The 20,130-nt window shown below is 37.5% G+C and overlaps 1 protein-coding gene across 1 annotated transcript in view; it reads left to right on the plus strand.

The window, feature by feature from the left end:
* Positions 1-4,436: 4,436 nt before the first annotated feature.
* The window catches only part of mapkapk2a (MAPK activated protein kinase 2a), a 33,379-nt gene continuing 17,685 nt past the window's right edge, over positions 4,437-20,130 (plus strand). The window contains exon 1 of the mRNA XM_023267227.3: positions 4,437-5,187. Coding sequence (XP_023122995.1) covers positions 4,948-5,187 — 240 coding nt within the window. The 5' untranslated portion in view covers positions 4,437-4,947. The remainder of the gene's footprint in view (positions 5,188-20,130) is intronic.

Consider the following 20,130-nt stretch of genomic DNA (forward strand, 5'->3'; position numbering starts at 1 on the left):
TTGTGAGAATTTTAAGATTCACCATGTTTAGACCAGTACTAAAAGTTAGGATATCTCTGCTTTGATTTTGACCCTGACAACTCTTATGAGTCCATAAACATTGCAGAAGTGGAACAATAGACCACCAGAGTGCCACTTTAAAGTGAAACATGGTCAATTTTCCTTCCACATACATTGGCTTCTCTTTATGTGACAGAAAAACTCTAACTGAAATACAGTATGTCCCTGGTATCATTAGCCACTTAGTAATAAATGTCACATGAATGTCAGCTAAAACAAATATAGTACTTAATGTGGGTAATATGGTATATCTACTGTGTAAATTATTTTATGTGTGACCTATCAGAGGTGCATTATTACGTTTTGTTATTAGATCTAACAACCTAAACTATGTAACCAGAGTGGAATGAGGAGCCCCATCTATAACGTGATGTTGGGCTGAGGACAGATTACAGCTGTCTGTCTCCTCTGCACTAGCAGTGGTGATTTCCAGAAGTTCACCAAGAGCTACAGTATGTTAGATTCACACATATTAAATATAACATGAGCAATACACCCTCTTTGACTTTGACTGCATTTTCCGAAGTTTTTCACATTAAATATCAGTGAAGAAGAAGTACTTGAGGAGCCTAAGTGTTTTAGTACAAGGCAATTGGACTTCTTTTTTGGTTCTTGAAAATATTTCTTCTCTTATCTAAGATTCTTCGTCAGTTCTACTGGACCAGTTGGGAGAAGTCCAGTTACCTTTTACTGAAGCACTTTACTGGATTATTATGACCTGAATGACCGAGAATCTACACTTCAGGACCAATGTGTAGTGGTAAAGAACAGGTTGACATGTGAAAATGTCACAAAAGGCCTTTATCATAGACTTACTGTTTCCTGCAAACATTTCTTGTTTTATTTAAGATGTAATTCTAATTTAATGGCACAACATTAAGTTAAGCTGAAGCTCTGTGAGAAGGTCATTGTGAATGAGAACAACTGTACAAATAAACAAATAAACCAGGGTCAGCTGAGTGCACTGCCAAAGCATATTCATTGCTGGGAAATCAAGTTCCAGACATTTTTCAAATTTTTTTTCAGATATGGCTGGGCACAGCTGTGTGATTGTCCTACATATTGAAACATATCATTGCTGAATTCTTCATATCATCAAGGCAGCAAAGTTAAATCAACAGATTTCCTTTAGGCTCAAGGGTCTCTTCAAACCACCGTGACCATTTTAATTGAGATGAAGGAGTTTGAAGTTTATTTGGAGTCCAACAAGTCTGTGATGATTCTCATTAAATTTAAGGCTGGTCTGCCATCTAGTGGTGAAAGAATGTGATGCGTTTAGGTTCCAATAGTCTCACTGAGTTCAAAGAAAATGCTAAACGGTAAAACATTGAAGCTGGATGAGAAGAAAACTGTAAAAGACAAGAAAAAAAACAGCATAAGATTACTGACTGATTGGACTGAGGAACTGCAGTAGCAGAGGTGTAGTTTTTCTGTTTTTCACCAGTTGCTTTGTCCTTCTAGTCTGTTCTTCCTGTAGCCTTTAACTGACACAGTGCTGATACTCAAATAGCAAAGTACTTTGGATTATTTTTGTATGTACTTTATCAGCAATTGTTATTACATCACATTTGTATTTTCACGTGAATTTCTATTTAGATTGGTGTTAAACTTAAATGCTTTATCAGTGTGCAAAACAAATGCAGCATCCCTTCCTCTTAATGAATTCATTTTCTGTTATTGTTATTTTTTTGTTGTTGTTGTCATTTTGTAATGGGCCCACATACTGGTGATTTAGGCTTATTATTATAGTCACTTGATGTAAAAGTGCTATGGCTTAAAACATCTCATGAAAGGCCAAAATGTCAATCCCCCTATTGATCTACAGTTACTGGCCTCACCATCCTCCTCAGTGCCCAGTGTTTTCCTGTGTGCTGTTTAGATAGCAATCTCCCTGAGCCTGGTTCTGCTGGATGCTTCTTCCTGTTAAAGCCTGTTGACTGTTACCAAAGAGCTGCTCAAACAGAATCATTTAGATTTGTTGGGCTTCTCTTTATGATAAAATATTGTAAATTTGTTCCTTAACTATGTGAAGTGCCCTGAGATGGCTTGTGTAGGGAAATTGTGCTATATATATTAAACTAAATTTAATCTGAATACATTTAATAAACACAAATATATAAGGTAAACTGGAGTAAGATGCCATCTGGAGGCAATCAGAATCAGAAAAAACTTTATTTATCCCAGAGGAGCAATTAGGTGGAGAAAGAGCGGCACATTAAAAAAGAGCAAGAGAAAGGAAAAACCGCAAAAAAGGTGGGTGGGCGAAAGCAGCAGATAATGTGCAGCGGTGGCAGGCCTGCTGCCAGTGACAGTATGAGTGGTTGCTGCGAAGGTAGTGAAGGCAGCTGTAGTAGTGTCCATATAATTGTCAGAGATGTAAAACAGAAGATTATGTACAGCAATAAATTAAAAAATAAATAAAAATTTAAAAATTAACCAACAGCAAATCTATTAAAAGCACCAATTTAAAACAGCAGATTGGGGGCGACTGGATAGCTCAACAGGTTAAACGAGTGTCCCATGTACAGGTGCTGGTTCTAGGGTTCGATTCTTGCTCACGGCCCTTTGCTGCCTGTCTTTCCCCCACTCTTCTCCCTCCTTTCCTGTCTGTCTCCACTACATCTATCAAATAAAAGCCAAAAAAACCAGCAGAATGTACAGAATGGTAATACTGCACACAGCCAAGTTTCAATTCTGAAAGCCGCCTTGCGAATCTTTGAATGACACCATAGTCATTTTCCAGGTGGAAATCAAAAGAAGTGGTTTTAAGGTAAGCTGATATTTGCTTTGGCAGTATGAAATAAGCATTTGTACAAACTTTTTTAACTGTATACATGAGAGTCATGAGGAGGATTATCCATTTGTTTAAACAAAAAATAACAAATACCTTTTTGTAGCGTGTGAACATGTAAGAGGAGGATTGTTGGGGGTAGACACTTGTGTAGGCTCGCATCTCTGTGATTTGTCGCAGACCCATCAGATCTAAATTAATTAGCAATAATCAAACTGTTTAACAATGCAAAATAGTTTTTATTATTTATCATTTACTTTGTTAAAGAGTAATCTCACATTTTTATAAAATGAAATTAATGTTGTACATAAATAGCAACTTTGTACTTTGTACTATAAATATATATATATATATATATATATATACACATACACACACATATATATATATATATATATATATATATATATAAAAACTAATTCTTGACAAAAGAAGCAAAACATGTCCTACATATTATTTATTGTTGCTTTTTTATTATGATTATTATGAAAATATATGAATAGTATACAACCACTTAAAGTTGCATGTGAATAGTTTCAGGTAAAAAAAATAAAATGAAAAAATAATGATAATAATAAAATAATGATAATGAAAATAATGACATATATATATATATATATATATATATATATATATATATATATATATATATATATATATATATAATATACCCAGAAAATGCATGTATTTAGCCTGTCCTCGGCACGCAATGATAAAATCAAACTGTAAAAATGAAGTGTTAAAAATGCTATCAAGCCATAAATATACACATACAACTAAAGTAGGGCCTCAAGATTGTTAATATTACTTCTATCTAATTGTTGTTTTTACTTTATTTATTCCATTGTTCATTTTATTTTTATTACCCTTTATTTATTTTACTTATTCACTATTACTACTATCATTATCATTTTTGGCTTTGTGTTTATGGTTTTACCCTCTTTTTTAGTTCACTTCTTGGTTTTGTATCATCTAACTGGTTTTTATTTTTATTTTCTTTATTTCATTGTTCATTTTATTTTCTTTGACTCTATTTAATTGCTTCTTTTTCAAAAGTTTGGAGTCAGCCCGACAATTTCATGAAAACACTTTGATTCATGTGCTAACATAATTGCATAAAGGTTTTCTAATCATCAATTAGCCTTTCAACACCATTAGCTAACACATTAGAACACAGGAGTGATGGTTGCTGGAAATGTTCCTTTGTACTCCTATGCAGATATTCCATTAAAAATCAGCCGTTTCCAGCTAGAATAGTCATTTACCACATTAACAATGTCTACACTGTATTTCTGATTCATTTAATGGTGTCTTAATTGAAAAAAAAATGCCTTTCTTTCAAAAATAAGGACATTTCTAAGTGACCCCAAATTTTTGAACGGTTATGAACATTATATGTTCTTATCGGTTCTTATGGGGCATGTTACCTCCATTTTACCCTGTGCATAAACCACAAATGTTTACTTTGAGGCTGCCAGATGGCATAAAGAGACCTTGTGTTTTGTGTTATATAAAGCAGCGTCTTCTCGGTCGTACGTCTCCTTTAAGCGCCCAAAAAGCCCCGGGCCTGACGTCAGGAGTAAAACCTGCTCCGGCTGGGTGTCCGTCGGAAAGTGAAGTGTGTTTGGCGTGCTACTGCTGTCGGAGTTTTCCCCCTGTTTTCTGTCTTTCGTTTCGTGTTTTTTGTCGGTTTCTAGCTTCACTCTCGAGGTCTTTCGTTGTCGTTTCCCAAACCCGGCGCTGTCGCGGACTTGTAGGATGTTTTAGAAAAGTTCCTGAAGCGTTCTTTGAGGAAACCGGTGGACCGCGGACCCCGCCGAGATGGAGAAGCTAGCCGCTAGCTGAGTCGTTAGCCAAGAATCACAGATCGTAGCACGGACTCGGAGCTAGCATGCTAACAGCTAGCTAATTTAACATTTTATCGGCTAACCGAGTGACTTTGTTAACCTGTACCGCCACAACTACCGACATTTTCTCCCCAGGCTCGGCTGCTACACCGTGAAGAGGCCGGCTAACTCAGGAAGACCCGGTTTGTGTTGAGAGGGAATCGGCGTAGCAGTATTGTTGAGGTGCCTGTTGTTCATCTCAGACTGAGCATGCTGTCCAACGCTCAGACCCAGCCACTGTTTCCCAACCCGGCGGGGCAACAGAACCCGGCAGGGCAGCAGAACCCCACGGGCCAGTTCCTCCCCTTCCACGCAAGACCCACCTTACAGATCAAGAAGAACGCCATAACAGACGATTACAAGGTGACCAGCCAGGTGTTGGGGCTGGGCATCAATGGCAAAGTGCTGGAAATCTTCCAGAAGAAGACTGGCGACAAGTATGCACTGAAGGTAGGTTACATCTGACCTGTAAAGTAGAAAGAAAGCAGCATGCTTTATGTCCAGTTGTGGGTTTCTCAACTCTGGCTATACACCTTTTGAAGCTTACACAAATATTATTCAAATAAATAAACCTGAAAAGAAGTAATTTTTGAGGAAATTAGTTCATGTGTTTCAGTATTGGCTGTTGGTCACTGTAATGTAATTTGAGTTTTTCTCACATTTTACAGTCTTCAGACAAAGTTTCTTGATGTAACTGTAGTTGGCACCCCACCTATCTTGGTAAATTTTGTAATCACTGGCCATCATTACTCACCTTACGACATAACCAGACGTTTGCTGATGAGTTATTGAGTTATCAGTGATTCATACACCTCAGTGAGAAGGGAGAAGTCTCATGTTCCAAGTTGAGATGATAGTACATTAATACTGGAGTATCTTCCACACAAACAGTGAATGAATTTCTAAAAGACATCACACCATCTCACCGGGAATGTGCTGCGTCTTATCTCAGGAGCTGCATGTTGAACAGATAACATTGCTGGATGTGTTATGTAATATTAATGCCATTTTTTATTAGCTTTAGTGGTTTTCCTGGATTATGTCCTGTAATGGTGTTGCATATCATCTATATCTGCTATTTACTGTGATGATTAAACTGCTATTGCCAAGTATTGGTTGATAATTTCAACTAACAACATAAAGCTACACTGCTACCCATGGAACTACCTTTAATGATCATTTTCTGTTGGTCAATGATTGATAAAGGATAAACGTCACGGCAGCTACCCACACACAGGTGGCTGAAACAGGAAGCAGTGTAGATTCAATCGCTGAGGGCCAATTCAGTTTTTCTTAATCATTAAAGAATGGTTTGTAACGTGTAGTTTGTTCAAATTACACAAAATCTTCCCACAGTGAATCACAGTCTGGGAAAATCCAGTGCACTGGGTCAAACCAAAATTCAGTATAAATAACCAGGTCACAGCTATCTGCCGGTTTGTGTGTCTGTGTGTGTATTTAACATGAGTGCACATACATGCACCTTCTCAAACCTGCTTGCTGTTATACGTCAGTGAACCTTGAGTTTGTTAGTAAACCCTGGTTAAGCAGTATAAACATAAAGAGTCACACTGCCTTGTCTTTTCACAAGGCCTGTGTTTTTCCATTAAATTTGTTTGACAGTTTTGATGCTTCAGCCAGTAGAAAGTAAGAAGAAACAAAACTGTTTTTATCCTAGAAATGTTGTCGGTTACCGTCACTTTACCATGCGATATGAATATACTTTTGATGACATGAAGAGAGTCAGATACTTATTGTATGTAAGAAGTTCAACAGTGGTTAATGTGGCCCATAATGTAAAAATCAAATCATACTCATCACACAATTTATTAGAAACAGCTTATTCCTTCTGTTGTCCACTCAGCCAGTCAAATTACACGAAACTGCTTAAAATCACACAGGTACAAGTCAGGGGTCCGAGTCACTGTATGCATCAAACATCAAAACAGGGAAAAGTATAATCTCCAACAAACTGGTTTGAGTCTTCCTGAAACAGCGGATTTCCTGGGATTTGTCAAGCGAAACTGTCTCTGGAGTTTGCTTAGAATGGTACTAAAAACATCCAGTAACTGGCAAAAACATTACATTAGCTCAGATAACTCTGGTGAGAACAAAGGCATCACAGAATGCATAACACAGCCAACGTTTAGATAGATACAACAACAGCAGAACAGTAATGTGAGGATGCACTGGCCACACGCTCCCCAATACTGGACAGCAGACGACTAAAAAAACTGAGCTCGGTCGAAGTATTGTTTCTGATTATGCCTGTCCCTTCATTTCCACTATTTATTTTCAACATGATAATGAAGCAAAATAAAAAGCAAGAGTCAGATAATACATGAACATTTAATTTGCAGCTTGAATAGTGATAAATCTGCAGAAAGTGTATGACGCAATTATGTCAACAAGTATTGAAATTCCAAAGCAACATTTACAACACCTGTGGAATCTGTGCCATGAAGAACTGTTTTGAGAGTAAGGAGAGGCCTTATCTATCTACTGATTACAATAAAGTTATGAAGTGCTCGGTGAGTGTAGCTTATAGACATTTTTGTCAGGAAACCGCTGTATGTCACACTTGCAAATTTAGTATCTTACTTTTAAACCTTTGAACTTACTTTGAAAACTCACTTTTTCATAACACTTACTTATCATCTTTATTTGTTTGACATGTTTTACCGATATATCTGCAGCGTATGAGTATTATTAGTCAGTTCCTTTTTAAATCTGCCTTGTAGAGCACTTTGCACTTTTTTTTTTTTTTTTTAACAGATGGTTAAGACTAAGCAGGAAAAATACCCCTGGCTAAAATTATTATATGTACAACCATTCACAACCATGGCTATTTCATCAGTAGTCAATATTTATTCTGCAGTAGAATTTCTAATTTGAAGTCAGTGAAGGACATCTTCTCTTAGGTGTGGGCTATGATTAATGTGTGCATACTTTGGCTATCTCACTTGCCAGGCTTCGGCTCTCTTGATTGCCGAAAGCTTGTGGGTAGAGGAGCAGTTTTCGAGCAAAGACAAACTCCCTGCTTAGGCCACATGCTGTTGTTGTGTAGTCTAGTAGTTGTGTGCTTAAAGTTTGTTGACACTGCAAGCTTAGCATTGCCAGCACTAGCAACACCATATTCTGCACAATTCACAAAGAGCATCTTGATCTGTTCTTAATTGTATCGCAATTAAGAACAGTGCCAAACTCGTGCCAAAATACATTGTTTTTTTTGGTTTTTTTTATATAGCTACCCTGTTTCTGTTAGCCTGTGGGTACAGCACTAGGTGTGCTTAGCACATAGTAATATTCAATAGCACATTTCATCACAGCTACCATGTTAGTGGTGGCCTTCCAGTAATGTGTCTGTGTTAACATTGCAGTGGCAACAGTGTGAAGATAGTATGCCTATGGCTCACACGTTGTCTTTGGCTTTATCTCTGATTGTTATTTCTAAAGTGATGTTAGACAACAGCCCTGTTTTTCCACCCCAAAAAATCACCTGTTTATTTTGCAGTCTCACCAGTGCCGATTTTTCAGAAAAAAATTACTTATACCTTACATAAAATTGGTCACAAAGTGTATTCAATTAGTTGCATACAAAGACAAAAGAGGAAGTCTACTCACTGATTATTATAAGCTTGTGAAAATTCAGTGATGTAATATTTTGGCCAGTCAAGGCTTTCATCAGACACGTATGTCATTTGACAGACTTTTCAAAGCAGGAGAGCATGAGAGAAAAAAATGTCAAGCAAGACAAAGAGAAAATGGATGTGTGCAACTGTAGAGGATTACGAGAAGACAAGCTTGCATATGGAAAGGAGAGATTGACTTACTCTGTGTAAAAAAATAGTAAATCAATGTAATTCTTTTGCAATAGATTTTTATGGAATGACCCTGCATATCTGAGACTAACATTGACTACCAGAGATAAATCTATGTAATATTATGTAAAAACAGAAATGGCTTCTGTTCCGTATGAGTACATGCCCTTTTCACTATAGCCTGTTCCTGTGTAAAGACTTTGTAGTACAATTTATCAGCCAAAGTGATATGACTTAAAGTCCTAAGATAGAAATGTGCATAGAAAACCAAGCTCACAATGTTTGTATGGAATATCTCCTCAGCTTGCTCAAATCACCAGTGGGCTCCCCAATTTCACAGACCATTTTTGTTAATCTACTTGAAACTTGTTTAAAATTGTGTTTTGGTTTTCCAAATACATCAAATAGGTCACTCTAAACAGTGGAACAACTGAGAATTATATGCCAAACAAGCTGTCTTTGGTCTTTTTGTTCTAAGTGTTAAACATTTCTACCATGGATTGTGTGAGTACAGAAATAGGAATACAACATATTCTTCATATAAGTCAGGCTTTGTGAATTTTGATCATGGTGAGCTCCAGAATTTTGGCTGATCTACATGAACTTGAATCTGTTTATTTGTTTCATTTCATTTTATGTACATCCTCTTTTAGCATATCATAACTAATCCAAAGCAATCGAGAAAACAGATCAGAAGACAAGTCTTTGTTACACAAAAGACTTTCAAAAAGTGAACAGAAATAACACTGCTGAGAAAGATGGGCTTCAACAGAACCGACATTTATTTATCATCACTAGCAAAACAAGTTCCAACCTGAGAGAGAAGTGGCAGGGAGTTGCCACAACACATTAAAGCTTATTTGTGTCATTTTGGCTAACAACATAAATGCCCATAACGATATACTGCAAATATTTCTGTGCTCAAATTTCTGGACAGATGGCTTTATCTCCTCCTCTTATGTCAGAGCTGGAAGTAGCCTCTATTTTTCAGATAAATGCATGTATGTATATATTGTCATATACATATACTTGCTATGACATGCTAGCTTCACTGTTAGTTTCTCATACTGTTGGAGACAGACTGTAACCGCATACACTGACGTCTGTACTGCATGAACTAATGTCCTTGTTGCTCCCCTTATTGACGTCAACTGAGTCAGCCCCATCTCATCTATTGTATTCATTAGGTTTGCATTAGATGCCCATACTATGAAGCAGCTGGTATGACCCAAGGTGACATCACCTTGTAAAACTTTTACCTGTCTCTTGAATCAAGTTTTGTGCTAACGGTGCAGCCGAATAATTTATGAGTCTGTGTGTGTGTGTGTGTGTGTGTGTGTGTGTTTGTTTGTGTTTGTGGAAAAGAGACTGTGGCAGAGAAGTGGAGAGATTATGTTTTGAAAGTCCTCTAAATTAATATTTCACATCCTTGTAATGCATTCTGCTTAATGTAACCTGTCCTGTAGAATCAATAGCCTTTAGTTTGTGGCTTTTGTTTGAGACAAAGCTTTGAGCGCTTCTGTGTTGATTGGTCTGCCTTTAAGGTGTCCTACCACAGACACATTTTCAAAAGGTGTGAAGCACTGCAGGTGTCGTCTTACAGTGACGACATTTATATGCTCACCGGGTTATTGGAAGCAATCAGGTTACGGCCACATTCTGACCAAAAATAGCACTGTATTTTTAAAAAGACACAGAGTTGTATTTGTGTGACCACAGTGTTGCGTGATGCCGAAACAAAAAAGGAAACTCCTTCATAAACTTCAGATTAAATAATGCATTCATTACTTTGAAGGTTTACCAGATGTCCCAACATTACATGATTTTACAACTTTGGAATTTGATTTTGGATTTTGTGAAGCTTCTTTTTTTGTCTCCTTGTGTGTTGAACAGTTTAATTATACATTTTACCTCAAAGTTGCACTCAATTGGAACACAGGGTGTTTCTGGATCATGCTGCAATAAATTGCAGCAAAGGTTTAGCGGTGTGTGTTATGGGGCTCAACAATTTATTGAATATTAATTTCCAAAATGATTTTTGGTTTCCCACAATTACATGAACTTGCTTGACTGTGAAGTTAAAAATGCATGCTGCGGTCATAGAAAACTGTCCTGCAGATGAAGTCCAGTGCTTCTTAGAGACAGCAGGAGACTTTAATCTGTGCTGCAAAGGATTAAATTGATAAATGCCAAGAGAATGACGTTGCTCACGTTACCTCACTGAATCCTTGTACTTGTTAAGCCTCCACTAAAATATCTATAAAAAGCAACACTATACCGTGAATCACCATATTGCACTACTTAAAAGCATTGCTTTGGTATTTTAATTTGTGGGTAAAAGATTTTGGAAAGTTTTGTTTTTTGCATGAAGGGGATACCTTGACAATAAAGACCACCTTTACTTTGATTCAGAGATGTGCATTAGGAAGAGTTTAGCACAATGTAGAAATGAAAGCAGTGTTCTATTTAAATTAGTGCTGTCAAACGATTAAAATTTTTAATCAGAGGGTTGCTGTAGATTAATTTTGATTAATCACAATTAAATATCATTTTTTAAAATCTATATTAATTGCATTTCATTTTACAAGAAAGAATTGAATATATATGAACTTAACATGTTTATTAAACACCTGAGCTTCAGTGAAAGGAAAACTCCTTCCTTCAGAGTGTTCATATTACTGTAAGCTGGTGGACTGTTCTGTCTTGGGGGGTGTATTTTGTATTCAAAAAGAGGGCAAACGTGCTGTTTAGCGCAGGGGCATTCAACTAAAATTCAAAGAGGTCCAGTCAGAGAAAATGTATTAAAGCAAAGGTCCAGAAAATCTTAATGTCTAACTTGAATTAGTGTGATATATGTTGATGCAACCTGGTAGTTTTATTAGTGTCTGCATCTAATCAATAACTGACCGTCAAATCAAATAAATTCAGTTCAGTTCAAAAACATTTTGACAACATTTATTAAGAAATAACTTTTGATATAACTGTATATCTGAAAATAGAGTGAAAAATAATGATTGAACAACCTGAACCAACTTATATACATCTGTAACAATCCCTAAATTTTAAAAAAATTAAACAGTTGAACACTTACATTTTTTTTCTCTTATATCACTCCCCTTACATCCCTGCTGCTTAATGGGAGAACTGAGCTGCCAGTATTCTGAATCGTGGTCTGAATGGTGTCAGGGTAGTTCTCAAACACATTTGGAGCTCATTGGTGAGTCTGGAATCATATTTAGTTTGGATTATATTCATAGTTGAGAAGCTGGCTTACAGCTGTATGTTGTATAGTCAGCATGTGCAGGGCGACTTTCCTCTCGGTGTCGATTTGTTTATTACTCCACTAAGGAACGCGGCAGAGTTATGTGACGATAGGCGAACGTTTGTCTGTGAATCTGTCTGTCCGTCTGCAACAGTACTCAAAAACAGACTAACGGATTTGGATGAAATTTTCAGGGAAGGTCAGAAATGACACAAGGACCGCCTCATTAGATTTTGGCACTGATGCGGTTTATAGTTTGGATCCACGGATTTGTTAAGGATTTTCCATTGCAAGATATAGCGGCCAGCACTTCGTCGCCGTAACCATGACAACAAGTGAACACTGTTTCAGTTAGCTGCATCAATTCACTCGACCCGTTACATATTTCTGTCACGCAATTTGGTATCTGTACTACATAACGTACGCATGCACAGCACATGCCTGTGCTCAGGCAAGGCAGTTTTGTATTTGTTTAGTTAGTTTGTGGGTTGATCTATATTAAAAGGCCAGATTCTATGTTGCCGTGATTTCTGAATACACAAATTGAGGAATTAACAGTCTTGGCAGAGCATTGCACTCTCTGAGTGCTTTTCTTGTTTATCTTTTTGTTCGTCCTTCTCTCGTCTGTCCCTCACCTGTTTTCTGAACCCAGCTGCGATGTTTAGCGGCTGGAATGCAGAGACCAATTCATTGGCTGAGTAGCGTTACATAGGATGGCTGAACTCGTACCTAATTGGTCTATGTGTTTCCTGAGCTGATGAACTAATGCCATAAACAGTGGGAAAGCTGCGCTGGTAAAATAGAAGCGGCCCATCAAATTTAAAATACCCGAAATGCGTTGCCAGAGACGTTTCAGGGATTTTGAGTCATTCTGCGCTGCAGATGGGTTAATTGCGTTCAGATTTTTAATCAAATTAATAGGGCTGGACCCGAATATCCGAATTTCTGAATATTTGGTTGTGACGGTGGTATCCGGATATTTATTTTGAGATCCAAATATCTCCCCCCCCAAAAAAAATCCTGGGACATATCTGCACTCACCGGCCATTTTATTAGGTGACATCTAATGCAATTCAATGCATTAGCAACAGTGCCGTCATAAATGTACTTTTACAAAGCTTGTGTCTCTAATTTTTTTCCCCCACCATGTATGTTAATAGGTTGGATAAAATAACTGGAACAGTTTGTAATGTAATGCAGTACAGTGCTCCTCCACCACCCGCGGTGACCTCAATAATACAGATTAAGTACAGTCATCACCTTTTTGACAGTTTCAACAATAACTGAAAATGAACTCACTGGCCGCATTTTGTGAGTCGTTACAGTTGCATGTCCTGAAATTTGGAAAGAAATGCAAGTCACTGTAATGAAGTGAAGACACCTGCCCGGAGTTGGCTAGAAAAAAAGAGGAACAAGAACCACCAGGCAGTTGAAATAGAGGAGAAGAATTCTATCGTTACATAAATTAAATAAAGTTTTTATAAGTACTGACTTTCCATCATCTACACAACATAAATCCTTCTGAATTCACGGTTACTGGGTCTAATTAAAAGTCAGACTACAAAGAAAGAACTCGGCCCTCACTTCTGTCATGAGATGGTGAGAAAAGGAAGGAAAAGCAGGGAGGGACAGAGGAAGGAAGAGGTTTTCTTTTGGTCCTCTGAGTAATGTCTCTACTCATTCTAATAGTACCTTTGAGTGCGGCATCTCTTTTCAGTCTTTTCATTACTGGATCATTATCTACTCTTTCCTCCACTATACCACTGATTACATGCTTGAGCAATAGTGAAAACTCCCTGCTTTCAGTGGAAAATTAATCAGTGTTTTTTTTGTCTCAGTAATGTGATCTTTCTGACTTACCTATAATGTGTACTTGTGATTACACTCTTACAAAAAATCCTTAGAAAAAGAATGTGATTTCACAATATATTTCATTCCACAATACCCTTACAACATTTTAATTTAATTTGCCAACAGATGTAATAGCTGTTGATGGGGGAGTAATATTTTTATCTTATCATGGGATAAAAATAGTTTTCACAATTTTCTGATATTTTATAGGCCAAAGGATTTCCCTTTGAACAAAGTGACAGACTAAGGAATGAAAATAATTGAGTATTTAAGCTCACATTTTAATGGTTTCTTAGCATGCTGCTTGATTTTGGATGTAGTTTGAAGTTGTAATGTAATATATCTAGTGCCAAATTGCCTCGCTGAAACTACTATATTGGTTTTGTGGACTTCTCTTGATTGTGTTTGTGCTGTTACTGGTTCCTTTGCCACTGCTGTGGAGAGGACGAATGTTAAACAGAGTCCTATTGCCTCAGGAGGAGTTACAAATGGTACTTTTACATCAACACTTTCATTGTTCATTACACCGATCTGTTACCCTTTACAGTTGGAGCCAAACTATCAACTCAGTCAGCATTCGGCCCAGGGAAAGTGTCATTACAGAGGTGTAACGTACTGTTGGTTTGTTGCAGGACTGTAGGCACACGTCTTCTTTGCCTCTGCATTGGTTGAAGTCCCTTCTACATGTGCGGAGAGCTTTGCAAACAGACACCAAAATGGAACCATAAGTCTGCTTTTACACAAAACCTGTGTGTGTCTCTGTGTATAGATGTATATGCCTTATCTCTGTGAAGAGTGAACTATTTACTTGTTATTTTTTGATAGCTATCACAATTGAGGGCCTAAGAGTAACCTTTTGTTCCTCACTGTTTAGGAGATATATTATCTTTTTCTATCTGTACTTTTTCCTTTGTGTAAAGGTTGCCGTGGCTAGTGGAGAGGTTGTTGATCAGTGATCAGTCAGTCTGTGTTGTTTAAGTCTGTGCTGCTTGTCAACATTATAGCAAAATGGTGACAAATCTCATGAAAATACGACCTTCTTCCATTAAGATTGTCATGAAAATATTTGTTTGCCGTGTGCCACAAACAAAGAGATTAACTCAGCTGAAACCTCCTCTGGTAAACATTTATCTCAGTGTTGTAAGCTTCTTTGACATAATATGTTTTATTCAGTGGCAGTTTACTGTATGTAATCTGTGATTGAGTGCAGTACTAGCCTCCCACCTACACACACAGTCCTTGTCTTACTCTGTTGCATCTCTTTCTGACGAGGGAAATGCATTTGGAAGGATGTGGTATTGTGGTTGTGATAGTAGGACCCAGTAGAAGCTGGCCATCTGTAAATGTGATGCAGAGTAATTTCCAAGCTGAGGCAGCACTCTGTTACACAGAAATGCGCCTTGTTTATGAATATTGGTCAGTCCTTACTTTATGAGCTCACAGCGGACATCACCTTACTATAAAACAAATTTTCATGTTTCTGTGCTTCCTTGACTGTTAATACTTACGCATCTTGTGATCTGTTCCTAATAGGGAAGCTACATGGTTAAATTGTGCTGAATGGTATCAACCGTAAAAGGAAGTGAATGTTTTTTTTTTTCCCCCTTTCAGAGTTCATTCATTCATGTGACACACTCAGCTGCACTTGTGTGAATGTGTCCAAAACTTTACAATACACCAGTCAGTCAGTCATTGTAAGACAGTTAAATTAAATGATTAAGCTTAATTACAGTAAAACAAAGTAATTTAACTGTAAACTGAAAGTGGTCAATAAAACAATCTTCTTTTTTTTCTGATTTATGTGTTTTTATTTTGTTTCATCATGTGCCACATGATTGTGTAATCAATATTTGTAGCAGCACATGACTTGTCTTTGTAACTCTTTTTTTAACCACGCTGTTACTGTTGTATTGTTAAGGGGTTAATTTCACCATGTTGTCTGTGGGGACAGTTGGTTTAAAAAAAAAAAAAAACATGGTTTGTATGTTTCACTTGTACACTTATAAACACACGTGACTAACCGAAGGGTCACATCACTGTCATTTGAAAGCATTTGATAACATACAGACACAGGAGGGGATTTACTCTACGAGTCAAAGTGTCCAGAGAGAAGAATCAATGACTCCACCACAAAGAAAGGGCTAGAGATGATAAATATCAAAATTATGGCGCTTGTCTTTTCACTTTTATAGCAACACATTTCTGGTAATTATCTCCAATTGTCTTTATTACTCACAACCCTACTCTTCCCTCATTCCATTTTTTTTTCTCTTTTTTGGCCTGTTTCAGGAAGTGAGACAGTTGCTTGTGTGTTTTATAAATGTTGTCCTCGCTCGCTTCCTCCCCTTTACTAGCCACCTTTTTTATGAATGTATATTGTGTATTGGGATGCTGCAGGCTAACTGTTGGTCTTGAGAGTGTGGCTGTCACCGTTGGTGACAAAACTTGAGCAGTGATCTATAATGACTGGTGATGCCTTCAAAACACAGAGGATCATTTAGAGTTAATGATTCTGTCTTTCAAATGAAACAGATTTTCACCTGTTATTACCCCCACAGTTAACAGCTAGTGTTTATGCAGTGTTTTATTCACTCCAAACAGCTTGTTCTTCTGCTTCTGCACATACTAGCTTTAACTGGCCAATAACTTAAGCATTAACTGCATGTAGTTGTGTTTGTGTCAACTTAGAATGTCTGACCTCAGAAGTCATCAGGAACTCCTGGTCTCTCTGTTATTTTCTTTCCTTATCAGTCCGTTTCCCTCTTGTCTCTATACATTTAGGAAGTAGAATCATACAGATTTAGAGTAAGAGCATGAAAAAATCGACTTCAACCTCAGTTAAAAATACAGTTGTTATTGCACTAACCTCACCATTGTTCTCTTTTGTTGGCATATGAAACTCTTATTACTACAGAATTCAGATTGACATAACTTAACACACAGTTCTCATGGCAGCTTAGACCAGAATGTCACTAAAATGTCAGGAACAGAATTATTCTTAATTAATAGCATAGATGTTTGTATGCATTAACACACACACACACAGACACATGAAACATGATTATTACAAGTACGCACATGTGACAGGCTTGTGGCTTAACAGATGTCTTTAATCAGATCATGTCTTACTGACACATAAACATGTTTTCAGCTTCACTAAGCACACAATGAAAAGGTCAAATTCACATAGTGACTCCTCCTGTGCTGTTTAACCCTTTTTCGTCAGGTTAAGAAGCTTTTCTGACTACGCAAAACTTAACCTGTCACCCCTCTATAATCTCTGCCCGCCACAGAATTTCACTGCCCTGTCACCCTCAGTGTGATATTTTTTCAGTTTTCACCAAAGTGAACCCCAGGCTTTTTATTGGCTCATGAGTGGCAGGTGGAGGATGGGTGCTTCTTCAGCTTAACCCCATCCCACCTCCCACTGTCCTGCCCCAGGCTCAGGGGCTTTTGTGTTGGCCAGAGGATGTGTATTGTGTGCCCATCTGCCCCCCTCATCTCCCTCCTTCTGCACAAGCCTCACTGTTGAGCCTCAAAGGACCAACAGCAGATGGGGAGATGCAGTCACACGAGCACCAGCAGAGAGGTGTCAGGGGTGGGTTCTCATGTGTTAAAAGGACAGTGTAAACTCTTTGATTGTGGAGGGAAGTCTGTTATTTTTAGTTTGTCTTTTCCAGTACACACATGCCCACATGTCAGTGTTTAGTTCCTCTCTGACAGTTGGACAGCAGAGTAACCATAAAATAATCTCATAGTTAGTCTCAAAAACTGCCCAGTGCATAACTTACTGCTACACAAACTTACTATTTTAGTCAGCAATGTATATTTAGACTAGGGCTGGCCCTAATAGCAGTTCCTGGGCTCCGGATATTCGGGCCCTATTAATGACAAATATAATACAAAGACCACAAAGCTGCTGTCTATAATGATGAATGATGAGGAACCAATCCTATTGTCATGCACTGATTGATTTGAAACCAGTTTGAATATGTATCCCTGTAAATTAGTGGTGTTAAATTACAAAGCAGTCAAAAAACCCTGTTGTGTTAAAACAATGTAACAGTACTTTCACTACTCTATCCCCTCTTTGCCATTATTGTTCTGTTTAAAATGGTATTCCCCAGATGTCTGGTGTTTAGAGGTCATGATCTGGTACATTTTGTCGAAACATTAGAGAAAACAAAAGCAATTCACAGAATAACACAAGCATTGAACAGTAGCTTATTGGCTATGAATCTTTTTGTGGGTTAACTATCAAATAGCAAAAATAAACGCAATCTATCAAGCCAGTTGCAGTACTTTGATAACTGATATTTACTAAAAACAAAGCAGTGTGATTTAGGTATTAAAATTGCACAAATAATGCTTCTTTTCTCTCTTTTTGTCAACATCAGTGTCACAGCCAACATAAACTTCTTTGAAGTAGAAAGTTTGTTGTTGAACAAAACTAACCAAGCGCTTTGTTCTTGTGTCGCCCCTAATGTGTGAGCAGAGGAGTCACAGGTCCTAGGTGATTAAAACCTATAGTGTACGATATGTTGTGTGCTATTTATAAACATTGCACAGTGTCTGCCTATTTTTACGCGCTAGCCCTACTAGCATGCTATAACTGATAGATAGCAAGTAGCACTCTGCCAAAATGGTCCTGATGGATCTCAAGCTGTAGAATTTCTAATCCTGAAGTGCGAGTACACAGACCATAAATAGCTATTTTACAAGTAACAGTTTGAATCATATTTCGTACCACCCGAAGGCAGTGTAGTGCCTACCCAAGCATCCCCTAGAAATGGTTGCAATAGGGCAAATACACTTGCTCTCACACCGTTATATTATACCCATCCCACCTCATGCATTTAAGAGAGTTTATTTGACTACCTGCCCCCACATGGACCTGCTAGGGTTCTACATGCAGATACTTTTTTTTTTTTTTTTTTTTTTTGACAAAATCCTCCGTTTGTGATAGTATTCCCTGATTTAGTGGAGGTAGCATAACTTCAAACAGAGAAAAGTCTTTTATTAAACCCAGGCTCAGGACAGACATGTTTACCAGATTTGTATATTTAGCAGTTTAGAGCTAAATTGTACTGCCTGGAATCTGTAATATTGACTGCATAACAAGATAAGGTTAGATAGGCATTCATGGAGGAATGCAGTACTGGAAAAAACTTTACATGTTTGAAATACTGCTGTTTTTGGAAGAAGAGTAACCTTTACAGGATGACTGTTTAAATACCCTGTTACTTTGAGAATGATTTTTAAGTACAAAAGCGCTTTTAAAGGTTCTGAGGTGAAAAGAAGCTGCTGACATAATAAAAATTTATGTAGAGAGGTCTAATGTATGGGTTGGCATTGATGTCCAGAGTTGTAGCTAGCAGTTGATGCCATATTTTCCATTTGCAGTCAAGCCCTTCCAAGTAAGGAATACAGGGGGGCTGCCTTTCAAGTTGCCTCAGTCTGAAGCAAACGCTTGCTTACTGGAAACACCAGTTGTTCACACATCAACTAACACTTACTACTTATGCTACACTGTGCTAATAATGCCAATTTTTAAGTATTGCATGATATCATTCTGTGAGGGCCTTGTTAAGACATCTCTATAACCACAAACACAGTAGAAAGTACTTATTTATATCTGAGCACTGTGTGCATTGTGTGCTGCTCTTTTTGTTGTTTTTTTTTTTTTTTTTTTTTTTTTTTTTACTGATTCTGCTGCTGTAACACTGAAAATTTCCCCGCTGTGGGATCAATAAAGGTTTTATCTATCCATCTAATCTCTCCATCTAAAAATGTATGTCTGGAGAAAAATGACTGTTTATTCTTTAAATAGAAGCTCCAAAAAAGTCCAAATTCAGGGGAAAGAGCAGCAGACAAGCAAATTGTCATAGCTGTCAACCAGTGGGCACACTGCAAACATCAAAGCCCTTATTGATGGAGTAATAGTTTACAGAAAGACTATCTGCACACATGTTAGAAAGTTTGAACTTAGCGACTGAAATCACAGTGACTTGCAAAAAATGATTGAACTTGTGTTTCTAGGAAGAAATTGATGGTTTCCACTTAAAGCCAGCTATTTTTTAAGCTTTTATTTATGTCCTGTTAAGGTACTTCTGCTTCAGCCTCCAGCTGTAATAGTTGCCAGCTAGGTAGTGTATGTCCATTTAGTCCCTCCCCAGAATAAGAGGAAAGTTATATGATAGATCAGAGGGACAACAAGCTGTGCATCAGGGATGTTTGTATACACTGCTCTGGATTTAGTCCAGTAGGTTTAAATTTTATAAAACAATTTTTTCTCTCATAATTTTAGTGTAGTGAAGTAGAAATACAGGGCGTATGTAATATTCCCATATTTATGGGGATAAATTGTGTAGCTGAGTTCCATTATATATTACTTTTTCAAATATGCAGCAGCTGTGATAATATATTGTACAGGGTGAAAATGTTGCAAGATTACAGTCC

The sequence above is a fragment of the Amphiprion ocellaris genome, chromosome 5, assembly GCF_022539595.1.
Source record: "Amphiprion ocellaris isolate individual 3 ecotype Okinawa chromosome 5, ASM2253959v1, whole genome shotgun sequence".
Taxonomy (NCBI): Eukaryota; Metazoa; Chordata; class Actinopteri; family Pomacentridae; genus Amphiprion; species Amphiprion ocellaris.